Source organism: Solanum stenotomum, chromosome 1, assembly GCF_019186545.1.
Source record: "Solanum stenotomum isolate F172 chromosome 1, ASM1918654v1, whole genome shotgun sequence".
Taxonomy (NCBI): Eukaryota; Viridiplantae; Streptophyta; class Magnoliopsida; order Solanales; family Solanaceae; genus Solanum; species Solanum stenotomum.
In genome coordinates this window covers 10459639-10486863 of record NC_064282.1, presented here as the reverse complement: position 1 = coordinate 10486863, position 27225 = coordinate 10459639, and the positions used below count along the sequence as shown (strand labels likewise).

The 27225-nt window shown below is 32.5% G+C and overlaps 1 protein-coding gene across 1 annotated transcript; it reads left to right on the top strand.

The window, feature by feature from the left end:
* The first annotated feature begins 9879 nt into the window (after positions 1-9879).
* Positions 9880-27208, top strand: LOC125874076 (phospholipase D zeta 1-like). The gene is given in 21 exon segments (XM_049554887.1): positions 9880-10277; positions 11633-11734; positions 11864-11976; positions 12082-12223; positions 12735-12905; positions 18600-18773; positions 19637-19879; positions 19958-20074; positions 21210-21349; positions 21495-21644; positions 22608-22764; positions 22836-23150; positions 23153-23302; positions 23798-23908; positions 24309-24455; positions 24536-24733; positions 25103-25204; positions 25882-26013; positions 26140-26205; positions 26557-26618; positions 26759-27208. Coding segments are annotated over 21 exon segments (3228 nt in total). The 5' UTR covers positions 9880-10082; the 3' UTR covers positions 27000-27208.
* Positions 27209-27225: the final 17 nt, after the last annotated feature.

The window sequence follows — 27225 nt, the reverse complement described above, 5'->3', positions numbered from 1 at the left end:
ATACAATTTGAAAAAAGCATATATACAAAAATGCATTTATACAAAAAATGAGTACACATGGAGATCCGAACTTTAAGAGTTTATACAAATTATAATATACATATTATTTTTAAAAAATGCAGGAAGAAAGTAAAATCGCATAAATTTAGGGGTGTTCACGGTTTGGTTTGGGCCGATTATTGGTCAAAACCAAAACCAAACCAACTTAATCGGTTTTAAAATTATCAAAAGCAAACCAAACCAAATATAATATACATTTATCGGTTTGGTTGTTTTCGGTTTTGGTTTGGTTTGGTTCGGTTATTCGGTTATTAACCATATATAAAAATAAAAGAAACAATTCATTCAAAACGTAAAAAAAGTGACAACAATCCATTCAAACAAAAAAATAGTTAGAATGACTGACATTACATAACTTTTGATCATAGAATTTACTGAATAAAACTTCAAAATTCACTATTTTGGCATAGAAGGAAGAGACAATGACATTTTCAGTCCCACAAAGAATTGCCATATACACTCATATACATGAAACCAATAAGAAAAATGTTCTCACCTTGGACATTTTTTCTTTCATAAGTAAATTATAAATAAATTTTGATGAAACATATATAAAATCTTTAAAATGGTTTATGAATCTAATATATTATGTATGTATAATAATAAAATTTATGTATATAACTTGTTGGTTTGGTTCGGTTGTTTCTTCGATTTTTTTTTAACAAAACCATAACCAAACCAAATACTATCGGTTCTTAACAATCTAAAACCAAACCAAACCAAAACCCAAATTAAATTGATTCATTTAATCGGTTTGATTTGATTTTTCGATTCGGATCGGTTTTTATCCAAACCATGAACACTCCTACGCATAATAGTAACCCTAAAAATCTTGTAGCATGATTTGAGAAGGAATGGATGNTGTGAATTTAAGATTTTCAATTTGAGATAGAAAGAGTACACCTAGAGATGTTATAATTAACTGAAGTTAAGAACAATAGTGAAAGAAGAAACGAGAACGAACAATATTCAAGATTAAAACCTAGCTTTTTATGTAGCGCAAATTATAGAAATACACACCTTTTGTTTCACTTATTTCCATTATCCCCTATTATTTTAAAAAAAAAATCCTCCAAAATCCCTTATTTCTTTAATGTATCCTAACTGCATATTAATGTATCTGAGCTACATATTATGTATCCGAGCTACATATTAATGTATCCGAGCTAGTATTTAATGTATTCAAGCTAGTTTTTAATGTATCTGAACTACATATTAATGTATCTAAGACAGTATTTAATGTATCCGAGCTTCAATTGTTGTATCCAATTTTTTTAATTTTTAAGAGATTAATATAATTAGAAAGTTTTTAGGGATATATTGTAATTTCATATTAAAACTATGAGATTTATGTAATTTACCCTTTTATGTATACCAGATACAGGTGGCCCGTGCTATCATGGGCCCAATATTTTGGTATTTTTTTATTTTAATTTATGTGATACAAGTAAAATTTAGAAAGTTGATTAAATTTAATATCATTTTTATATATATATAAATGGTTAATTACTTTTTGTTTGCATAAATTTATTATGAAAAGGTTCATTAAGATGTTCATAATTAATGTATTTTTTGTCATCAACCATCAATTTCTTACGCAAAGTAGTTACAAGATATAAACAAATATTACAAACATTCAAAATAATAAAGCAATAAATAAAGAATATGAATTTAAAAATAAAAGTAATAGCTAAAACGGATTTCATAATTTCGAAAAAATTATACACTAAATCTTGAATTTAAAACTAAAAGTCATAACTAAAAAGGATTCCATAGTGTCAGAAAAATCATACACTAATTAAATTAAAGTAGAACAAAAGAAATAATTTTTTTTTAAAAAAAATTCCAAAACACACTGAAGGAGGCACGTCGATATTAAAAGTCATAGCTAAAAAGGTTCCATAATTTCGAAAAAATTATACACTAATTAGATTAAAGTAGAAAAAAAGAAATAAATTTTAAATTTTTTTCAGAAACATACTGAAGCAGGCACGTCGACGGAGAACTAAAAGTCAAAGCTAAAAAGGACTCTATAATTTCAAAAAAAATTAGACACTAATTAAATTAAAGTAGAACAAAAAAAATAAATTTTTGAATTTTTTTCCTAAACACGTTGAAGCATGCACAACGATTTTAAAAGTCTGCTAAAAAAGATTCCATAATTTCAAAAAAATTATACACTAATTAAATTAAGTGTAAATTTTATATATGTCATATATTATAGTAATATTTTCAAGCTATAGTAGTAGATTTAGACTTTCAAGTTATAACATTAAAAATTTCAGGTTCTAACAAATAATATTTTAAAAAAATTGTTTTCAATAATTGAAAAAAGTTGTTTAAATAAAATAAAGAGATAAAAGAAAAATGAAAAAAAATGTTTTTAATGAAAACAGGTAATAAACTGAAATTGTGGTGTTAATTTAATTTGAATTTATTGTAGATAATTAATAAATAGCACGAATTAAGGGTTTTAAACTAATTAAGATTATTGAGTATCCTTAATTCACTCAAATCAGTTAAAATCAAATAAAAATTCAGATTCTATCTTCTTTTTTTTCAACTTTTCTCTCTCTTCAATTTGCAACAAAAAAAATTCAACGTTTCCCTCTTCAATTTTCACCAAAAAAAAAATTCCACATTCGAGTAATTGAAGTTTTTTTCATCTTTGAAAATTCTTGATTTTGTTGTGATGGACAACTACGTATCAATTTTAATCAAACATGGTGAAAGATGGGATCCTTTGGGTTAGTATTTATTATTGTTTAACGTTTGTTTTAGAATGATAGCGAAATGAAACAAAAATGATCAAACTATCGATTAATTAAAGGTGGAGTCATATTTTGTTAACTATTGGTATCATATTATGTTTACTGTTGTGAAATGTAAAAAAAAATAGTGTTTTTTTGTTTATTTTGTATACGGTTGTTGTTTTGTGAAATTATAAATTTAATGTGATTTTATGAATAAATTTGATAGAATAAATTAAATGAAATTTGTATGAAAGTGTGCTAATTATTCTGTACAAATAATTTAATTATAATGTTGACGAATTTATGAAAATTTATTTTATTTGATAATGAATTTGATAGTATAAATCGAATGAATTATGTATGAAAAGTATGTTAAGAAATATGTAAAAAAAAAAAAAATTGAAATTCTTGACGAAGTGTATAATTTTGTTGTTATTATAATGATTTTTATGGATGAAATTTTTTTTGTCTTTGGCATGAAAAAGTTAATATTATTTAACATATTTCTAATTGATTTGTATGATGTTAGACTAATTGTTATTTTTTTTTTAATGAAACAGAGAATTATGTTGATTTTCAAATGAAATGAATTATATATGAAAGAGAGTTGCTGATGTGAAATTCAAAAGGTCCAAAGTTACTTGCAATAGAAGTTGTCAAGTTGGCCACAACATGAAGCATGTTCAAATTATCCTGTGCAAAACTAATGACTGTTTATTTGTTTAGACTATATATAATTTATATTTTATTTTGTCGTTTAGATTAATGTTTTGTTTTGATATGAAACATAATTGGTTAGAAGTGCATTATAAACTTAGTGTTTAATATACCGTTCATTCATTAATCATACAGATTGCATACTGTTAAAAATAAAATTTATTCTAGTTTAATACATAAAATAGTGTAAATATTAGTGATAATTATAAAAGGTAATTATGATATCCTGAGTATTTAATTTAATGTAAGTTTACATGAATATTAATTTGGTTTTCAACTGGTGTCCTACTATAAATAAAGTTAAAACAAATTGCAGTTAGTGTTTCATCCCCACACTAACTTCAATTAGTGTCATACACATATTAATCAAAATTTCATACACGTTTTATCCAAACAACATGTATAAAAATTGATAAATTCATATAATCACACAATTTATACCATTTGTATATCAATATTATATCACAATTCATACAGTGTCCAATAATAAAACATTAAACTCATAGGCATACACGTATTAATCAGATTTCATACACGTTTCATCCAAAAACATGTTTAGAATAGAAAGTAAGCATAATGTGATTTTTTTTAGAAAAAATCAGTAGCTTGACAAATCATACCATTTTCATACCAATTTAATAATTTATACCATAAACACAGTTAATAGACAATCACACCAATGTTAAAATACAATTCATACCATTTATATACCATTATTATATCACAATTCATAAAATTTTCAAAATAAAAACATTAAAGCGTAGTCAATACACATATTAATCAGATTTCATACAGATTTCATCTAATATATGTACAGTTTGAAACCACACTGATATTTTCAAAATAGTATCTTGAAATTGTAATAGGCAATCAGTAATTCATATGTAAACGGTATCTGGCTGAAAGAAAACATATGATATTATATATAATCAAATACTTAAACACAAAAAAATTGCCCAAAAGTTAAAAAAATAACTTTTTGTTGTTCTTCTTGTTGATGGTTTTGAAGATGCTCTTCTTACCCTTTTGATTTGCGGGAGTGACCTTTTTTTTTCTTCATTTTTTCTCTCTTTGTCGCTCTTTCAACTTAGATGAACCATCCGTCGTCGGATTTTGAATATTCGCCGAATTTTCAACAATTTTAGGCGGGGGAGGGGGGGGGGGGGTGTTGAGTTAATATATTAAAATTTGAAACATGAACAACATCATTAGAAGTTCCTTCATCCAATCTTGGACTCTTTCGCGGCGTTTCAAAGGGTTTCTTAGACATAATTTTGTTGGAAAAAAAATTGGACGAAAGATTGAATGTTGGTGTAGTTGGCTGGTGAGAAAAAAAAGAGAGAAGAAGGTGAAAGTGGGGTGATAGCGTGTATAGTTGGATAGGTGTGGGGGAAGGGTGGTGGGATTGACTAATGGGAGGTTATGAGTGTAGCATTAAATAAGGAAGTGTAATCAATGTAAAATCCATAAATATATGTAACTGATAATTTCAGTTTTAAAAAAGGAACTAAAATCAAATTAATTAAATATTATTAATTAGTAATATAAAAATATAAATAGATCAATCATTTATTAAATAAATTGAAATAAAATTTTGAATTAAATTTAATTTAATTGATATGTCATAACTCGTAATTAAACTGTTATAAGTAAGAATTTTTTAAGAGTAGGTTTAAAACTCGTAATATTGTCTCTTAAATGTGTATATGGTGTGATTTTTCCTTAAATTAAAGTAGAACAAAAAAATTAATTTTTGAATTTTTTTCCTAAACACGCTGAAGCAGGCACGACGATTTTAAAAGTTTGCTAAAAAAGATTCCATAATTTCGAAAAAATTATACACTAATTAAATTAAAGTCGAACAAAAGAAAAATTTTGATCTTTTTTTCCAAAAATATGCTGAAGCAGGCACGTCTCCATCGACGTGCCTGCTTCAGCACTAACTGTCTCTTATATAAAAGAGAAAAAAAATAGACACTAATTAAATTAAAGTAGAACAAAAAAAAATTTGAATTTTTTTCCGAAACACGCTGAAACAAGAACGACGATTTTAAAAGACTGCTAAAAAAGATTTCATAATTTCGAAAAAATTATACACCAATTAAATTAAAGTAAAACAAAAGAAATATTTTTTATATTTTTTTCCCCAAAAATACTCTGAAATAGGCACGTCGATGGAGACGTGTCTGCTTCAGCACTAATTGTCTCTTATATAATAAGTGAATGTTTATAAGTACTAAATTTGAGTGTAAAAAGGAACTACAACGCCATTGTGCAAAAAATTAAGATCATCTAAATATTATAACGATGCGCTTTGTTGTAAGGAAATCGCTAACACTTTTGTCATAGTTAAGAATTAGCATCAAATTTTAAAATATCTATTTAAATTTAGGGCAACTTGCGGAAATAGCTACCATAATTAAAATAATTATTCTCCTTAATTACAATTTTAATAATTACTGACCGTAGCTATATGTTTAGTTGTTGTAGCCTGTAGGAATGATCGTTTGTATAATTCGCTTCTTTTCAAAGTTGTATACAAAACTGAATTCAATTTTTCTTAAGGTAATGGCGGTAATCTCGAGTGAGAAAATGCATACAATGTCGTAATTTGCGGAATATTAAATCGTTAGACTTCATATCAAATACACCACATTTCCTTCGTAGTAGCAACCCAGTAATCACACTTTGTTATACAAACTTATACAATGTTATACGTACTTTGAAATTATTTTAAACTGGAATTGTTGTGCAATTGCATATTCCTCCATTACACACTTTAAGGGTAGCATTATTAATGTATACCTGGTCTACCTCCATTTAAGCTTGTTTGACAATAAACTGTACTTCCTAATAAATTGTATAAAAATGAATTATACAAGATACAATCTTAATACAGTGACAACAAATATAGAAATATACAATTTGAATTACAAAATACAATTATGAATTTATACAAATTTGATATATACACTGTAACAAAAATCCCAAATCAATGACAAAAATATTTACAAATATATAATTTGGATACATAAAAGGGCCCCTACATAAAATCAGCCTTATTTTCCTAAGTAATGTAAATTCTGAAATTGTATAACTATTATAAAACTAAACAAGTCAATATAGTTTATACAAAACACAAAACATCATAAATATACCATTCAAATAACTATATACAATTTCGAGTACAACTGAGAAAGAAATTCCAAAACAAGGACAAAAAATATACAAATATACAATTTGAATACCTAAAATCGGATTTCCTTTCCGATATAATATAAATTCTAAAATTGTATAATTATAGTAATACTAGACAATTTGTTATAATGTATGCAAACATAAACATAAAAAATATACAGTTTGAAAAAGCATATATACGAAAATGCATTTATACAAAAAATGAGTACACATGGAGATCCAAACTTTAAGAGTTTATACAAATTATAATATACATATTATTTTTTAAAAATGCAGGAAGAAAGTAAAATCGCATAAATTTAGGGGTGTTCATGGTTTGGTTTGGGCCGGTTATTGGTCAAAATCAAAACCAAACCAACTTAATCGATTTTAAAATTATCAAAATCAAACCAAACCAAATATAATATACATTTATCGATTTGGTTTAGTTTGGTTCGGTTATTCGGTTATTAACCATACATAAAAATAAAAGAAACAATTCATTCAAAACGTAAAAAAAGTGACAACAATCCATTCAAACAAAAAAAATAGTTAGAATGACTGACATTACATAACTTTTGATCATTGAATTTACTGAATAAAACTTCAAAATTCACTATTTTGGCATAGAAGGAAGAGACAATGACATTTTCAGTCCCACAAAGAATTTCCATATACACTCGTATACATGAAACCAATAAGAAAAATGTTCTCACCTTGGACATTTTTTCTTGCATAAGTAAATTATAAATAAATTTTGATGAAACATATATAAAATCTTTAAAATGGTTTATGAATCTAATATATTATGTATGCATAATAATAAAATTTATGTATATAACTTGTTGGTTTGGTTCGGTTGTTTCTTCGATTTTTTTTGAACGAAACCACAACCAAACCAAATAATACCGGTTCTTAACAATCTAAAACCAAACCAAACCAAAACCCAAATTAAATCGGTTTGATTTGATTTTTCGATTCGGATTGGTTTTTATCCAAACCATGAACACCCCTACATAATAGTAACCCTAAAAATCTTGTAGCACGATTTGAGGATGAAAATTTTAAATTTTGAAATCAATTTGTTTTGAGTGATTAAAGGAGAAAATAAGGTAATGGATTATGAAGAGAGAGAAGGAATGAGTTTGTATATAGGAAGAGAGATAACGTACATGTTTATACAAAATTGAAAAGTCACGCCACGTAATTGCAACTTAATGTTAGAGGCGAGCTGTAATTTTCATAAACTATAGCTATAACCAATAATAAAGTAGTACATGTTTGCTTAAGTAGGTAATTTTCCCTTAAATTTAATCATGTGATATCCCATTTTATCAAATTAAAAGTTACTATATTTTTTTTATCGACCTTACAAAAGGGATAGATTAATTTAAGGACTATAATTCAGGAATAATTTTAATCAGTGAACCATCAAACATTAACGTCAACATTTTTTATACTATTAAGTAATCTTTACTTGTTATGGTAAATAATATATCTTATTCATATAATTTAAAATTTCATATTTTAGAAAAGACTTACTTGTAATATTTTTCAAATGACTTTGATATCATACGTAACTATAATTGCTTATACAGATGAGATACAAAACTTATTACTATCAAATCTTTTAATCTTGTGTATTTCAAGGTTATCACTGTACTTGACTGCGACCATCCGGGTTTCCCAGCTAAGCAACACTATACTCCCTCCGTCCATATTTAGTTGTCCACTTTAGAAATGACACACATACTAAGGCAACAATGATTAGCATAGTGAAGTTACAATTTTGCCCTTATTAATTATGATTCCAAAACAAATTTATTCAAGATAACTAATCAATGTTAGAGGAAGTTTAAATTTTCAAGAAGTTTAAATGAGGGTATAATAGGAAATTTTTTTTGTCCTTTCTTGATTTGTCAAAATGGACAAGTAAATAGGGACATCTAAAAGAAGAAATATGGACAAGTAAATAGGGACGGAGGGAGTACGAAATAAACAATAAATAAATAAATAAATAATATTGGTTCTAACAATTGGGTCTTGATTATCATTGTTATATTAGGAATAATCTGTGGAATATGATCATGATACCTCTGACAAGTGTTTGTGGCTAATTTAGCATATACTCAATTATAACTTGGATATTCCAATATTTATTCTCTTATGGGACATACAAGAGTTAATGGGCTATGAAATGACAATTATGTCCTCTGGTTTATTTGTTTAAGTAGGGTAAATTATCGCCTCGTAAGTCTACCATAAAGGCCACCGATAGATAACTCTTATTTAGGAGTTAGGACCAACCTTTTTTTTTCTTTTTTTCGTGACACCATCCGTTTCTGAATTGCACCACAGCACCAAAACAACTGACCCACGTCACCATAACCTACATATACGTGTTACCATTTCAAGAGATCTTCACGCGAAATACATGATCTCACATTGTTATTTAAATTTTATTATTAAAAAGTTGTTTTGATTACATTGTTATCTTTACTTATTTTATAAAATTTTTATTGAGATGATATAATATGTGACATTATATAACCATAAAAAATAATACTATACGTAACAATAGGTCAAATACTAGGGCTGTTCAAAATCAAATCAAAATTAATAATTTAAATTGAATTTTTTTATTAGTTTTTCAATAATAGATTATTGATTTAGCAATTCAGATAACAGTTTTGATTTTTTTTATTATTAAGTTATCGGTTCTTAACGGTTTGAGGTTTTTTCTTAATGGGTTAATCGATAATCCGATAGTAAATTAAATAATTATATTTATATCATTTTGTATATAAAGTTTTTGACTTAGAGTTTACTTTCCTACTTTTATTTCTGGCTATCTCAAATTATCGGTTATTCTACCATATAAAAGTATTTGCTTTTGAGCAAGATGCAAGTTGTGAACTCACGTACATGATTCATTCAATTTGTCACATTTCTAAGTGATTTTCATTAATTTATTTTTGTGTCAAATCTTAATGGTTAAACCGATAGCCGAACCAATAACGATCAATAACCGATATGTCAATATCTTAATAATTTTATAACTGTTTAACATCTCTATAAATCGATAACTAATAAATCAAATCGATATACTTCAAAATCGAACTAAACCGACCAATACACAGCCCTATCAAACACACACTTTCTCTGCCACTATAGAAAAAACGAAAAACCATAATTACTTCCAAATCACACCAACTTGAATTTTTCCATAAACTATATTTCATAACAGAATATTCGTACATTTTTCTCTGATTCCCGGGAATGCAAAACGAGATTTTCATAATTGGAGATTGTTTCGACTGTAGAAGAAGATAAGTCGACTTAATTCAAGTGGGAATTAAGTAGCAGCAGGCAGCAATGTCGACGGAGAAGCTGATAGAAAACGCGCCGGCGTCGGCAATGTCATCGACGCATTCGCTCCGATACTGCACCGAACCAGCGACTATCTTCGAGGAATTGCCGAAGGCGACTATTATTGGCGTGTCAAGACCAGATGCTAGTGATATAAGCCCTTTGCTTTTGTCATACACCATTGAAGTCCAGTACAAGCAGGTGAAAATTCTTTTTAAGTAATCAAATTAATTTCTATGCGGAGTGCATTTTTCTTAATCACAACTTTAACTTTAAATACTCCTATGAGTAGTAGCTTTGGATGTTGTGATTTAATTTGTTGTGTTTCTACTTCTCTTTTCATTTGGTAATAGTTGCTATACTACATGATTTATATTGGTCTTATAATATCGTGTATGAAGCAGAAGAGGTTTAATTGGATTATGAAAATTCTATCATTATGGTATAAGTTGGGAATTGCGTTTCAGAATTTGTATTTATTATTCAATTGAGGTGATTCCGGATTTGAACTTTATGAGTTTGAAATTAAACTGAGCCATTTGAGTTACTGGGTTCAGAATTTAATTTTTGTACATATTTAATATGCTTTTGACCCGATGGTTTATGCTACATATCTGTCCCCATGTTTAAGGAGGCACATTGGAACAGTATTCTGTATAGCGATCAAGGGCAACATGTGATTAGCTTTCAGATCATTTTGTAATGATGTAATTATTGGAATGGGCCTCATAAATACTGTTATGATTGGCCGTTGTGGTTAGGATGAAAGGTGACAGCAAGGCTATAGATCTTTTATGTAGAAGGGACCACGAGTATATATATAGAGTCATCAAAGAACTCACTGAGGTCACTGAGGTGAGAATGTCCAACTGGATATGCTATGGCATGTATGGATGTAGAAAGTCATGAAGCCTATGATACTGGGTGTATTGAAGTTCAACAGGTGATTATGAACAGCACAGTTCATTTGATAAAAGAAGTACAACCTTCACACACAACACCTTTTTATTTCTGGTACAGTTGACCGGGTAAAAAAGAGCATGTATGCAGGGTTTCTTGATACTAATCTTAGGCCATCATTTTCTATTTAATATCTGAGTATTGCTTTTTAGGTTTTGGATTTCCCTACTTTTGACAATTGTGATGGAATCTGCTATAGTTTCTCTTTACCTGGTCATTAGTAGATCATATTTTATATTCCGGCTATTCCATATCATGCACTTGGCTCTTCTACCTGGTTTAAACTAAAGTTACTATCAACTTTTCCTTTCGATAATACAGTTTCAGGTGACCCTATCAAGAATGCCTTTTCTGCTAGCTAAGCCTTTTCCCCTTCACTCTTTTATGCTAAAATAATGGTAAGATTGAGCATTTAGCAATTTGGAAATCGATTTTTGAAGTCTTTATTTATTTTAGCCTCTTTTTCTCGGGTAAAGAAATGTTGAATTTGTTTTTGCTTCCATTCTGATAGAAGCTAGTCAGTGAACTTTAGTTTCTATAAAAAGTTCTTGTGTTCAAATTCATGACCATCTCCTCTTTACTTTTCCAATTAGCAGTTCAAGTGGTGCTTACTGAAGAAGGCCTCACAAGTTATTTATTTACACTTTGCATTGAGGAAACGTGCAATAATTGAGGAACTCCACGAGAAACAAGAGCAGGTATATCTCTCTCTTTGCTTCACATAAATGAGACAAATCTACGCCTTTGTTATTTCTTCATTCCACGAATTTGATAATGGCCACTGTCTAAAAGTCTTCCTAATCTCATTCTCAAATACTTGTCAAAAGGTTAAAGAATGGCTTCACCACATTGGTATAGGAGAACAAACAGCTGTCACACATGATGATGATGAAGATGATGGAGCTGTGCCAATTTACAATGAAGATAGTATTAGAAATAGGTGTCAAGATGTTTCTGTTTGAATCTTGTTATGCTTAGCAGGCTGGATCTTGCATAGAGTTCTGCAAATACCAGACATGATTCTTACCTGTGGGTATATTTGCAGGTGTGTTCCATCCCGGGCTGCTTTATCAATCATTCGTCCATCATTGGGCATGCAGCAAACCATCACAAGAAAAGCAAAAATTGCTATGCAAGAGTATCTGAATCATTTTTTGGGGAATTTGGACATTGTAAATTCTCGAGAGGTGTGTATATTATTCTGTTTCAATCTCCAGCAGTTTGTTCTTAGACAGATACCTTTTGACTAGAAAAGTTTGTATGGGGTGGACAGTTGTTGCAGAAGTTAACAGTTGGCAGGGGTATTCACTGACGTCTTGGAGGTCATAGACTAGTTAATCACTGAAATTTCTCCTGAATCTTGAATTAAGCATGGGAAAAGTGCTTGTAACATCTGTTGTAGCTCAATATTTTTCCAGTTTAGGAAGTATGCAAAACATATACTTCCTTCCGATTAGGCAATTAGCTTCTGTGCTCCTACAAGTACTGTTACTTTTCTCTTTAGACTTGTACTGTTGGATATTCTTGTTTCTGATGATATTCTACCTTTCCTCCAAACAATAGTTCCTTAGATACCCCAGTCAGGGGAGCAATTTCTGGTTTTAATAGTCATGAAACAGTATATTTGATTCTTTGGGACTTTTTTCTGCTATTGTTTCTTTTCCTTGGTTGTAACAAATAGAGAATTTATAACTTCAGGTGTGCAAGTTTTTGGAGGTCTCCAAGTTATCATTCTTACCAGAATATGGCCCAAAGCTCAAAGAAAATTATGTAATGGTTAAGCATTTGTCTACAGTTCCCATAGAGGAGGAGAATGTGGGATGCTGCATATGTTATTGGTCTGGCTGTTGCAAGAGTAAGTGGCAAAAGGTAAATGATCAACATAGTGCATTGTCTGCTGACAACATTTGTGGAGATATTTGTATGCACAAACTTTTCTGCACATAAGGTCTTTTATCTTTCTGAAAGCTGGAAAGCTTGGTTGATTCTTCTATTACTTGACAAATACTATCTTACAGAGATATGGTATGAGAACTGATTTTGTTCTTACATGAAGACTGATATGCCTTTTTTATGGTGCATTCAGATTAGAGAAATGTTATTACATGCAGAATATGCATTCCTTCCTCAGTTTCCTTCGAGACAGACATAAATATGGAAACCTGAAAAGCATTTTTCCTCTTTAATGACAAGATGAATGGACAGTTCATTTGTTATGAACAAAACTGAAAATCACTCTTGTTACTTTTGAACTCAAAGAAACATAGTGAATGAGGCATGTTATGGATGAGTAGAGGTGGTCAGACACTACGAGATAGATAGCCACATATGCATTTTGAGAACTCATCTTGGGAACCCTCAGGTCCTGAGTTTCCATGGTTCCTACTTCCGTGGTTGTTATCATTTATTATCTAGGATTCTGCATCTTCTAACATTGTCCACTTTCAATACCAGTTTGTCCATGCCCAATCGAGAAAATGCCATTAGTTGGATTTACCCAGTTATTAATGCCACATGAATGAACATTTTTTAACAGGAAAGTGGGAGTTATAGTTTTGATGAAAACAATTGCAACCATAGCAGACACCTATTAGGTAAATGTAGATCTAAGGCTAAGATTATCTTTTAGCTTTTCTGCTATCCTGAACAATCAACTTGTCTATGGAATAAGTGTTGTCTGTGTCAATTTTCTGCTGAATGCCTCTCAAAGTGAGAGTCTTTCCATTATATAGAGAAAATAAAGATTACACATCCCTAAAGATCCATCATTCAATCCCTACAGATCAGTTATTCTATCTCTACAAATCTACTATTCAATCCCTCTAAATCTGCCTTGCTATCCCTCCAAATCAGCTATTCTATCATAATATTTATTCCTTTGATTCTACAACAAATGTATATGATCATGCTAATTTATATCACTATATAATTACATTAATATATACAATCATTTAGTTTTTCATCATGCTAACATCCCTTCTCAGATTGATGCTGGTGGATTAAGAAGCATCAATTTGCCTACTAGAAACTGATGGCGTTGCCGGGCCATGGATTTTGTAAACGCATCAGCTATTTGAAGATCACTGGACACATGTGGAAGAGTAATGACTCCTTTATCTACAACTTCTCAGATATAATGACACTTCGATGTGTTTGGTCCTCTCATGAAAACTGGATTAGTAGCAATCTGATAGCACTTGTATTGTCAGCGTAGAGAGGAGTAGGATGAGATTGAGGAAAGAGGAGTAGGATGAGATTGAGGAAATCCAATCTCAGCAAGTAATCCACGAAGCCATACAACCTCGGAACAAGCAATAGACATGGATCGATATTCAGCCTCTGTTGAAGATTTTGACACACAATCTTGCTTTTTACTCTTCCAAGATATCAATGACTCTCCAAGAAACATGCACCAACCAAAGACTGAACGATGAGTATCAGGACATACCGCCCAATCAGAATCACTAAAAGCATTAAGACGAATAGGAGAACCACTTGGAAAGAACAATCCATGAGTAGATGTTCCTAGAAGATATCGAATGATGCGACGAACAGCCACCAAGTGGAGATGACAGAGAGCTTGCATAAATTGACTAACTTATTGAACTGCAAAAGAGATATCAGGCCGAGTAATAGTAAGGTAATTTAGACTCCCAACTAATTGTCGAAATATAGTTGGATCAGGAAGAAGATCGCCTTCCTCACGACTATACTTCTCATTCAATTCCAATGGAGTATCTACGGAGGAGGAATCTTGAAGACCAGCCAAAGAAATCAGATCCTGAGTATATTTGTGTTGGTTTAGAAACACACCTGAAGCAACATTATGAACTTCCAAACCCAAAAAATAAGGAAGAGTACCAAGATCTTTCATATGAAAAGAATTTTTAAGCTGTTGTTGTAGGCTAGTGATTAGTGAAGAATCAGTTCCTGTGATAATAATGTCATCTACATACACCAAAAAAAGAACACAACCTGTAGATGTTTTCCGAAGAAACAAAAATGAATCATATTTGCTCTGCTCAAAAGAAAATTGTAGCAAAGTAGACCGGAACTTATCAAACCAAGCTCTTGGAGCTTGTTTTAATCCATACAAAGACCACTTCAACTTGCATACATCTGATGTAGGCGATGAGAACAAATGAGGTGGAGGTTTCATATAAATATCTTCTTTATTACTATGGAGAAAAACATTTTTGACATCCATTTAATAAAGAGACCAGTTTTGTGAAGCAGCAATGGTAATAATAGTTCTCACCGTCGTCATTTTGGCTACGGGTGCAAAAGTCTCATCATAGTCCACCCCATACTCTTGTTTGTTACCAAGAACAACCAATCGAGCTTTGTAACGATCAAGAGTTCCATCAGAATGAAGTTTGATTGAATAAACCCATATACATCCAATAGGGCGGACATTTGAAGGACATGAAACAATGTCCCATGTGTCATTTTCTTTAAGAGCCAAAAGTTCTTCCTCCATTGCTTTCTGCCAACATTCATGCTTGGAAACTTGTGAGTAACAAGATGGAACAAATATGTTGGATACAGTAGAGGAAAAGCCATACCAATTGGGAGTACGAGATACTATGGTAGATCACCGAGTAGGCTCAAACGGACCAGATCTTGAAGAATTCTCAGATTCTAGTTGTGGTACAGTTTTAGGTAGCGGATCAGTGTCGGAATATGATAAAGTTGGCCGACGTCGTTCATACACAAATCCAGGTTTGAACATCTTAAAAGAAGATGATAAATCCTCAAAAATAGGAAGAAAAGGAGAAGCAGAAGATGAATCTACAATCGTAGGAAAGAAATACTGATTCCCAAAGAAAACAACATTTCTAGAAATACAAAATTTGTGAGAACATGGATCATAGCAAATAAAACCTTTTTGTGAAGTACTATAACCCATAAAAGCACATTTAGTAGACTGTACAGAAAGTTTATTGCGCTACGAATGAGGCAAATGCACAAAACAAACATAACCAAATGTATGAAAATCACTATAGTTAGGATTTTGGTGATAAAGACGAAAATATGGAGACTCAAGATTTAGCACTTTAAATGGCAATCTATTAATTAAATAGACAGCAGTAGACAAAGCTTCCACCCAATATTTAGATGGTACAGAGGACTCAATCAATAAAGTACGAGTGACATCTAAAAGATGACGATTTTTTCGTTCAACAACTTCATTTTGTTGTGGTGTATATGGGCAAGAGTGTTGTGAGACAATTCCTTTGTCAAGCAAGAATTTTTTGAATTCATAAAACATATATTCTCCACCAAAATCAGATCTTAATAATTTGATGCATGTAGAAAATTGAGTCTCAATGTAAGCCAAAAATGTCTTGAATATGGAAAATACCTCAGATTTGGATCGAAGAAAATACACCTATGTAAACCGACTATAATCATCTATGAATGTCACAAAGTATTTGAAATGAGCATGAGAAATAATTGGTGAAATGCCCCAAACATCACTATGAAAGACATCAAAACACTTTGTAGTACGACTACCAAAATTAGGAAAAGGCTTAATTTACAAGTAGAACAATCAATGAAAGCAACTGAAAATTGATTTTTATTTCCCAATAAACCAGAATTTGATAAATGAGACAACACAACAGAATTTGGACGTCCTAGACGCTTATGCCAAACCTCAGTCTTACTAGCAGTAGAAGTACAAGCAAAAGATTGAACATGAGGAATGGAAAAGTGTATAGGAAACAATCGTCCAACTTTAGGCCCTTTCACGATTATCGTCCTTACACCTGATCCTGCACAAGACAACCATTACGAGAAAAATTCACATCACAATTGTTATCCACCTATTGTCCAACTGAAATAAGACTAGTTGAGAGCTTTGGTGAAACAAAAACATTCTTGAAAGTTGGAGTAATGTCCCCAACCTTGGTAATGGGTAAATTACTACCATTGGCAATCTGTATTTGTGAAGGACCTTGATAGTTCCGAACATTTTTTAGGATGCTCGTTGAGTTGGTCATATGATTGGAAACACCTGAATTAACAATCCAAAAATTAGATGTAACATCATTACTTTGTAATCCCAATGCTGAAAAGGCTGACACAATCATTTGTTATACCATTTCAGGAGTAAGAACTTGTCCTGAAGATGAGTTAACATTAGTGGAACCATTTATCCCAGCTTGAAAAGCATTGATCCTACGATTTTGAGGGCGCGTGGGACACTCTTTGATAATGTGTCCTTGTTGTTTACAATAATTACAAAACTTCTTGCTACAATTGCTAGCAATATGACCATATTCCTTGCAACTGTAGCATTGAGTTCTACTCATATCCCTACCCTTTCCTTTACCTTGAGTAGCAAATGCAACAGTGACATCATTTTCTTTCTTGAAAGCATTTTGTGTGACAAGACGTTGCTCTTCACGAAGTAATTCCCTAAAGCAAACATCCAAAGAGGGAGATGGGTCACGATTCATCAAGTTAGAGCGAACACTCTCAAAGTCGGAGCGTAATTTCATCAAAAATTGGTCTCGCTTGCTTTGCTCATGAACTGCCTAAATCACTGATAGAGATTCAGTAGGTATTTTGGCATAGACAATATCTGTAAATTTAGCCCATAAGTTTTGAAATCCAGAAAAATAATTCTGAACAGAAAGACCTCCTTGAGAGTAATTAGCAATTTCATACTCTAACTGAAAGCGTCTTGCGCTATTATCTTGGTTGTAAACCTTTTGTAAGTAATCCCACATGGCCTTAGCTGTCTTGTATGGCCTGAGATTAAGAACAATAAGAGGGTCAATTGACCCTAGAATCCATGTCATCACCCGAGCATCTTTAATCTTCCATTCACCTAGCTTTGTTGCATCAATAGGAGCAGGATCGCTTCCATCTTTATGGCCCCATAGTTCTTTGCCGGTAACAAATAACTGAAACTAAAACTCCCAAGAAGAATTATTTTTTCCAGTGAAACGAACACTGAAGGATTCAAAGTGATGTGAATTCATGTTTTTGAATAGCTATGAAACTACAAAGACTCAAGAAAGCAACTAGAATGACCAAGAACAAAATTCCCAAGTGATAGGACTGATTGTCGATGAACAGTCAACCAAAAACCAAGATTTTCAAAAAAAAAACTTAGAAGGAACCACAGATGACTCTATGAAACAAGACAACCAAGAGAAGGCTCTAATACCATGTCAATTTTCTACTGAATGCCTCTCAAAGTGAGAGTCTTTCCATTATATAGAGAAAATAAAGATTACACATCCCTAAAGATCCGTCATTCTATCTCTAAAGATCAGGTATTCCATCTCTACAAATCTGCTATTCAATCCCTCTAAATCTGCCTTGCTATCCCTTCAAATTAGCTATTCTATCACAATATTTATTTCTTTGATTCTACAACAAATGTATATGATCATGCTAATTTATATCACTATATAATTACATTAATATATACAATCATTTAGTTTTCCATCATACTAACAGTCTGATTATGACCTGTCCTCCACAATGGTTGACCCTATTAAATGTTTTTGTCTTCCTTGTCTTAACTACTTATACTATGTCGTGCAGGTTTGGGCTGTTCTAAAACCCGGTTACTTGGCCTTACTAAACAATCCTTTTGATGCAAAACTACTGGACATAATTGTTTTCGATGTGCTTCCAACTTCTAATGGGAAGGGAGAGAATGCGGTATACTTAGCAAAGGAAATAAGAGAAAGAAATCCTTTGCAATATGCATTTAAGGTCTGCTTCCAGTCAAACACTACAGAAAATTCTTTTATGGTGTTTTAGCATTGCTGGAACTTGAACTCAATTTTTGACCGTTATGATTTCTTATTTCTTGGTTACATGTTCATTTTGTTAGTGCTCTACTACTACAGAGTGCTAATTTTATTACTCAGGATATATATGTCAAATAAAGTTGTGTATTTTAGTTGCTTATCATGCACACTCACCTGAATGTGCCTGAACCTGAAAATTATCTTGTTTTGAAAGCAAGACTGGGTACAAACAAGAGATTTTGTGCACATACTGAAGTAGTAGTTAAAGTTTAATCAATTAGATGTTCTATTCTTAAACCTGTATGATGGCTTGTAAATGATTTTAGCTGCTGGAATAGAGGAGATGATTTAACCTAAACCAATCATGTCTGCCCTATAACATTAAGTAATGATTGAGCTTGTTTTAGTTTACACTGTTTACTTCTTTTTCCCATATATTCACCATTCAAGTAGCGTTGATAGATTCTACTAATCTTAGGAAGTTTAATTCAGGAAAAAGTAGAAACTGACCAAATAATTTAGTCAAACTAATGAATTTTCTTTTTAACTATCCAGCAACTTCTTGGTCAACCAAGATATGTGGGGAAGTCACTTTTTTCCTCAACGTAATATTGCAGTCTTTCGGGAAATCCATTTTCTGTTTCTTCCCCCCTTAATCAAATAGTTGTTCAGTGTGACATGATATGGAGTTGTATGTCGCAAATATAACTAACCTCTTTTTTCTTTATTTAGTAAGTTATCTCATTATTGCTGGATTTACTTCTCAAAGAGTGCATCTTGTTTTGCTTGCTTTTGCTTAAAACTGACAGTTGTAATGGCTGAAAGGTTTGTTGTGGGAACCGTAGCATAAGGATTAGAACCACGAGCCATGCCAAAGTCGATGATTGGATATGTGCAATTAATGATGCTGTTCTTAAACCTCCAGAAGGTTGGTGTAACCCTCACCGCTTTGGTTCTTTTGCTCCATTGAGGGGGACAACTGATGATGCCACTCAAGCTCAGTGGTTTGTAGATGGGAAAGCAGCATTTGAGGCAATTGCTTCTTCAATAGAGAGTGCAAAATCTGAGGTTGATCTACCAACTTTTTACATCGCAATCATAAATTTTCTTACTGCAGATAGTTCCACCTAATTTAATCTTATGCAGATCTATATAACCGGATGGTGGCTTTGCCCAGAGCTGTACTTGAGACGTCCATTTCACAGCCATAGCTCCTCTAGACTTGATGCATTACTTGAGACTAAAGCTAAAGAAGGGGTCCAGGTGCATATGCGACTGATCTCTACCTAACATGTTTAACTTTGTAAATAATTGAGTAAATTAGTTCCCTTTGTAAAGATATGACACCTAAACCTAACTCAACCCCAAAAGCTAGCTCATGAGGGGAGGTTTGTCCAAGTCCATATAAGGAGACCAAATTCCCATTCCTCTACCGATGTGGGTCTTCTTAACACTCCCCCGCACGCCCAGACCTCAACTGGAGCGTGAACACTTCTAAAATGGAGGCCCAACATCGGTGAACAACAAATTGGGATGGGCCTGACACTGATACCATGTAAAGATATGACACCTGAGCCTAACTCAACCCCAAAAGCTAGCTCATGAGGGGAGGTTTGTCCAAGTCTATACGATGTGGGACTTCTTAACAACCTTTACCTCAAAAAAAAAATTTATAATTTGCATGTATAATTATTCTTATGCTTTAATGCCTGCCAACAGTAATAAGTCACACATTTGTTGAAAGACATTTACTCAAGTCACTTGTGATAAAGATTAGGAACTAGGCATTTGTCTTGCATCTAGACACATTGTGTTTAACAGAGACACAATGAAACTAGAGTGTTTACATACTAAGTGTATCCAGCAATTTTGATGTGCATTCTGCTCATACTAAGAATTTTTAGTGCTTTACTTGCTTTCTGAAGTGAAAACGAATATGCCTGAGCATTTGCTGAATTTTGATTAGATGGTATATCAAGTAGTTATGTACAAATGTCTGTGTACTTTATTTGTTTATCCATCTTTATTTAAAGAAAGTAGCTGTTATTAGATTCTACATTCAAAAAACAAATGAGTAATGTATGTGTTATTTGTCCATTGAAAATGTAGATGGTAATAGGTGCATTAAATGGTTGACCATGGTTCGCTTGATAATACCACTTCATTATTCATATTGGTTCTTGGTATCTTTATCTTAAAATTATTTTATTCTGTAAAAGAAGGGATCATGCTTACATCTCATTGTTCTTTTTCATTGTTCACTACAAGACTTTTTAAAGTTAGAAAGGAATCAAGGATACAAAAAGAAGTGTTTTCTATAAAGAACTGTTTTCTATACAATTCTTCCATTGTGATTTTTAAGATCCAGTCTAACTTCTAAAAATATATGTTGATGCAGATTTATGTTCTTCTCTACAAGGAGGTTTCTATTGCTTTAAAGATTAACAGTTTATACAGCAAAAGAAGGCTTCTGAAAATTCACAAAAATGTTAAAGTCCTGCGATATCCGAACCATTTCTCCGCAGGGATCTACTTGTGGTATGCAGTTAAGAATTTAATACAGCATAGACTCTGATGTAGTCATGATTTAGAATAGATTTCCCATCTGTATCTACACTCTATGTATATTAATTCCTTCTATTTTATAAGTTTATTAAAACTAAAACGTGGTTTCTACATGCAGGTCGCACCATGAAAAGCTTGTCATTGTGGACAACAAGATTTGTTACATTGGAGGTTTAGATTTATGTTTTGGCCGGTATGACACAAGAGAACACAAGTTGGCTGATCAGCCTCCTTTTATTTGGCCTGGGAAGGACTACTATAACCCAAGGTAAGCTAGCTATGATATGTATGTGACCTACTCATGAACTTGAAATTTCCTTTGTCAAGTTTGTATTTATAACTTAAAGCAAATAGATATGGGCGCCATTATATTTCTTAACAGGAGTTCTTTTCAAACTCCTTTAGTTAGTATGTGTTTGAGAATAGGTCTTCATTAGCATTCAGATGATGAAATAAATATATTTGTAACCTGTTGAAGTTAGAAATGGAATATGTAGATTTTGAAAAGATTCCACCATAAGTAACATAGTTGAAAGAGCTATTGCTCTCCATGTTGAAATTGTGCCGACGGATTTAAATCAAATTTAGTTATCTATTTTTCTGCTTTGTCCCAGAAATGTGACAATTTGAGGCAAAAGAAGGGAAACTAATGGAAAGTTACACAATTTGTCTCCCTTCTTTGGTTTGCATGTTACTTATCTAGTATTCGCATAGTTTAATGTGGAAGGAGGAGGTTAAATTTTCTATTCATTTCCTCTTGTATGTCAAACTAAAAGAAAAGAAGCAAACAACTTTCCTTCATTTTGTCTTCAATTTTCCTTGACTTACACAGAAAGAGAGAGAGAGAGAGAAGGCATCTTATTAAAATTTAAATTTGATTGATTAAATGAATTTCTATTCTTGAAACTAGTGAAACTCATATTAATAGTATCATTAATAGTTGTCTCAAATGTTAAGAGTACCATGTAAGAGCAATGTTCTAGGCCTCTATTAGATTATTTAGTTTGATTCAATAAAAGTTTCTTGTTTGGTGGGTGTTCTATTAGACTCATATTTGTCCAACTTATTGCAAACGAATATCTAATTTAGCTTGAGATGATTCAAGTTGATATCAATTTTGTAGATGGAGAATGAAAAAGAATTAGAGCTAAGTTGACTGGTTGTAGAAGTCACTCAAACCCATATGCAGCAAATGTAATATTTAATTATCTAAATTGTCATTATTATCCAGAGAGTCCGAGCCAAATTCTTGGGAAGATGCCATGAAAGATGAACTAGAGCGGGAGAAATATCCCCGAATGCCATGGCATGATGTCCACTGTGCTCTTTGGGGACCACCTTGCCGAGATGTTGCCAGACACTTCGTTCAACGCTGGAATCATGCTAAGGTTCTTTTCTACTCCTCAGTGTACTTCTAGACGAAATTTCAAGTTGCTAATATTTCTGCCCATTGATGCAGAGAAGCAAAGCTCCAAATGAACAGACTATACCACTCCTTATGCCACAGCATCATATGGTTCTTCCACACTACATGGGCAGAAGCAGAGAAATTGAGATCGAAAGTAAGACAGCTGAGCTGAACTCGAAAGATCTGAATGGACAAGATCCATTTCCGTCTGGGTCACCACCGGAAGATATCCCGTTACTTTTACCCCAGGAAGCTGATTGTGATGAGGTTTCCTGTGCTGACGAGAAGTTGACTGGTCTGGTCTCTAGTCTATTACTTAAGTTTGATTTATTTTTAGTTAACACTTTGTCATTAGGTCTGAAGATATATTTTCAGATGATCTTCATCACCTAGATCTCCAAAGCCAAATGAAAACTCATCAACTAGATAATTGGTGGGAGACACAAGAGCGAGTAGCAGAAGTGGTTTCAACTGATAAAATAGAAGATGTTGGTCCTCGAACCCGTTGTCACTGTCAGGTTAGCTTAACATTATATAGTACAATGAGGATGTCATTTGGTGGTGTATTGGGTAGTTTTTACATTCTGCTTATAAAGGTATAATGATTATTGACATTGTTTAGTATCTAGTTTTTATTGCTCAAGGATAAAAACAAGGAGAAAATTAAGGTTAACTTGAGCTAGTATTAGAACCTTGAAAGTAGACAACTTGAAGAAATTCTAAATATAAGTCTGGCGGAGAAAGTATCGGCTGGACTCCCTCCCCCTTTGGGTGCACCATTAGAGGATAAAGATATTGAACAAATGAAGGTAGGGATTAGTTGCAGCCACTTAGTCAAACATTACTTAAAATATTTTTTACTTTCTGCTGATAATGTTTAGGTTCATAATAATCCTTTAAACTACTTCCTAGATGACCTGAAATTTAATTCATTTTCTTGTTTACTCAGTTTCGCATATGTTTCAGTTAATTCTCTACTGCCATTGACATTTCTTATGGTTAACTTGTCATAGGTCATTAGAAGTGTCAGCCAGTGGTCTGCTGGAACAACTCAAACTGAAGACAGCATTCACAAAGCTTATTGTTCTCTTATTGAGGAAGCAGAACATTTTGTGTTCATTGAGGTATGCACTAATTACCATTGATTATCAGAGCTTTGTGTTCATTGAGTTATGCACTGATTAACCACAAAGACGATACTGATTGTCAAAACTTTTCTGCTTTGAGGTAATACTGGAAAACACACATTATTTTCAGCTATATGGAGTTTAGTAAGTGCTGTCTTCTGATCCAATCTCTACACTATGGAATGCTAATATCCATCTTGTCAACCTTAAGTTGACTGCCACCAGTGGCTCAGTGGGTTTATTGTTGTTAATGTCCAGTTACAAGTGTACTCTTCTTGTTCTGAATCTCTGAATGTTTTCTGTTTCTGATTTGTTTTATGATGGTTATGAGCAAAAATATAGTAAAGAAGCTCACTTATCAAATGAAAACTCATGCTTTTATTTGCAAAACTTTCAGAATCAATTTTTCATTTCGGGTCTTGCTGGAGATGAAATTATACACAATCGTGTAGCTGATGCTATATACAGACGTATAAGGCGAGCACACAAAGAAAATAAGTGTTTCAGGGTTATAATAGTCATCCCACTATTACCTGGTTTTCAGGTAGGCATCTTCTCTTCACGTTGGAGACTGTAAGTTGGTTTTTGAGTTTTCACGTTTCATATCTAGCTTCAAAATTACAGGGAGGCCTGGATGACATTGGGGCAGCAACTGTGAGGGCCTTAATGCACTGGCAATATCGGACTATTAGCAAGGGCAACACTTCAATACTGCACAATCTTAATGCTCTATTGGGTCCAAAAACTTGTGATTACATATCTTTTTATGGTCTCAGGACGTATGGCCAGCTTTCTGATGTTGGCCCTATGTTCACGAGTCAGGTAATTTCTTGAAGATCTAACAGTATAAATCAATTAACTGAACTCACTTATATAGTAAGATAGGTCCATACATTGGCATGGACTGTCTTTGAATTGCTAAGAACCAGTCAATCTAATATTTGTATGATCAACTTTAGCCTCCAAGAAAATTGATGTATATACTAGGCGGAAGTTTGAAAATGAAAATTCTTTAACCATGCCTGAAGGGTTAACTCATTCTACTGTTTAGTATGTAATGTTTATCATCTTCTGTCAATGTTTGCTCTTCTTTCTTTAACATGCAACCTGTATCTATTCAAGTTTACTTGATTTTGATTGTTCGAAAATTTGGTGTTCTATTGCACTAAAAGTTCTCCAATTTTAACACAGGTCTATGTACACAGTAAAGTGATGATAGTTGATGACCGTATAGCCATGGTTGGATCATCTAATATAAATGACAGAAGTTTGCTTGGATCTCGCGACTCTGAGGTAAATCTGTTCTAGGCTATTAGCATATGAAGAACATGAAATCTTACTCCCTATAAGAAAGTCTATTTCTCTTCGGAGAAGAAGAGAAACAGCCATTACTTCCTGGGAATAGCTCATCTACGTTCACATGGTAATACAAATAAATATTAGAACCATTGTGGACTTCTGTTTTGCAAACATTCTAATGTCGTATTGCTAGAACTGTCACTTGAGAGTCTGTAGACTTTTTTCTTCTTTTAAGGAAACATATTAGTAGAAGCAAAACCCTAAACACTGCACAAAAATTAGAAAACGAAACACATCCAGCTTTTATCTGGATAAATCTCGCTTTTGTCAGTTAATTGGTTCATCTACCACAGGAAACTGTAGATTCATACCATTTTCACCTTGAATTTCTGTCTGTCGATTCATATAGTTGGATCATGTATACCTTGCTTATACCACACATGCTGCTTGTGAATGAGAGCTGTCCCCAGTCGAAAGATAAATGTATCACTTTCTAGCTTTTAAGCTTCATGAGGCTTCACATTTCAATTTCTACCTTGGATATCTGCAATTGAATTCTTTCAGCTACGCATCTCCAAAAGCAGTATCTTGTTCTGTAGATACTTTCAAACAATTGATTAAAAAAAATATTTACAAAAAAGGAGCTTCTGACAGAAAATTGGTTGTTCCAGATTTGTGTAGTCATGGAAGATAAAGATTTCATTGATTCAACCATGGACGGAAAACCTTGGAAGGCTGGAAAGTTTGCTTTTAGCCTTCGGGTTTCTTTGTGGGCAGAGCACCTTGGTTTACGTGCTGAAGAGGTCAGTGATGCTTCAAACTTCCAATGGCATAAGATTTCCTCTCATGGATGTCACATGTCTTGACATGCAATACTTTTATACATACGTTTTAAATACAGCAACTAAAGGCCATCCTTTCTTTCCCAGACTTGTCAAATTAAAGATCCCGTGGCTGACTATACTTACAAAGATATATGGATGGCAACTGCAGAGGTGAGACTGGTGTTCTTACTTTAGTTGATTGCCTTTTAAAGAAAAGCAATACAAAAATATGATAATACTAATTCTTGAAAGAAGCACAAAATAATTCTGCCATATGCCTATCTTTTGGTAATGATACATGGATACACTAACATAGAAAGAAAGCTTCCGGGTATGACAGCAGCTCCATTATCACTCCATATGCTTGTTTTAGTTATTTAATTGCCTTTATGTAATGCCCATTGACAGAAATATCATTTCTATGTAGTAGCCATGCCTGAAATCTTGTTCAAACTGCACAATCTGGTCACTTAGATTTTCATCTCAGAGAATCAATAACTCTTTGTATCTCTTATATTTCAGTCAAATGCCACAATTTACCAAGGTGTATTCTCTTGCATCCCAAATGATCTTATTCACTCAAGGTACGTGACTGACTACCACATCGACTTTCCACCATCTTTTTCTCTTTTAATTTATGGAGGCGGGGGCAGAGTAGTTAGTAGTGCAAAGTCTTTGATCATGCTCAGTTGCTTATGTTATCTAATGTCATCCTGGAATGCAGGTCTGAACTTCGACAATGTATGAACCATTGGAAAGATAAGCTTGGGCACACAACTATTGATCTAGGTGTTGCTCCTGATAAACTTGAATCTCACGTTGATGGGGAAGTGAATACGAAAGAGAAGTTAAAGTCAGTCAAAGGACATCTTGTTACTTTTCCCTTGGAGTTCATGCGCGAGGAAGATTTGAGACCGGTGTTTATGGAGACCGAGTTTTATACTTCTCCTCAAGTGTTCCATTAAGCTACAAATTAAGTTGTGATATGTAGGCTCTGTGTTTGAGAACGTGTACATATGTTCTTATTTTATGTATATATATTTTTAGGACTGAAATTTCTTGTGTTTCAAGATACCAAACCGCAATTCTTCCCCTGGGTATTTTAGAAACCAACCTTATTCTTTTAGGAACTACCTGACTTTGTCCATCCAAATATATCCTAGTGTTTCCTGAAAATAATATNGTGTACAT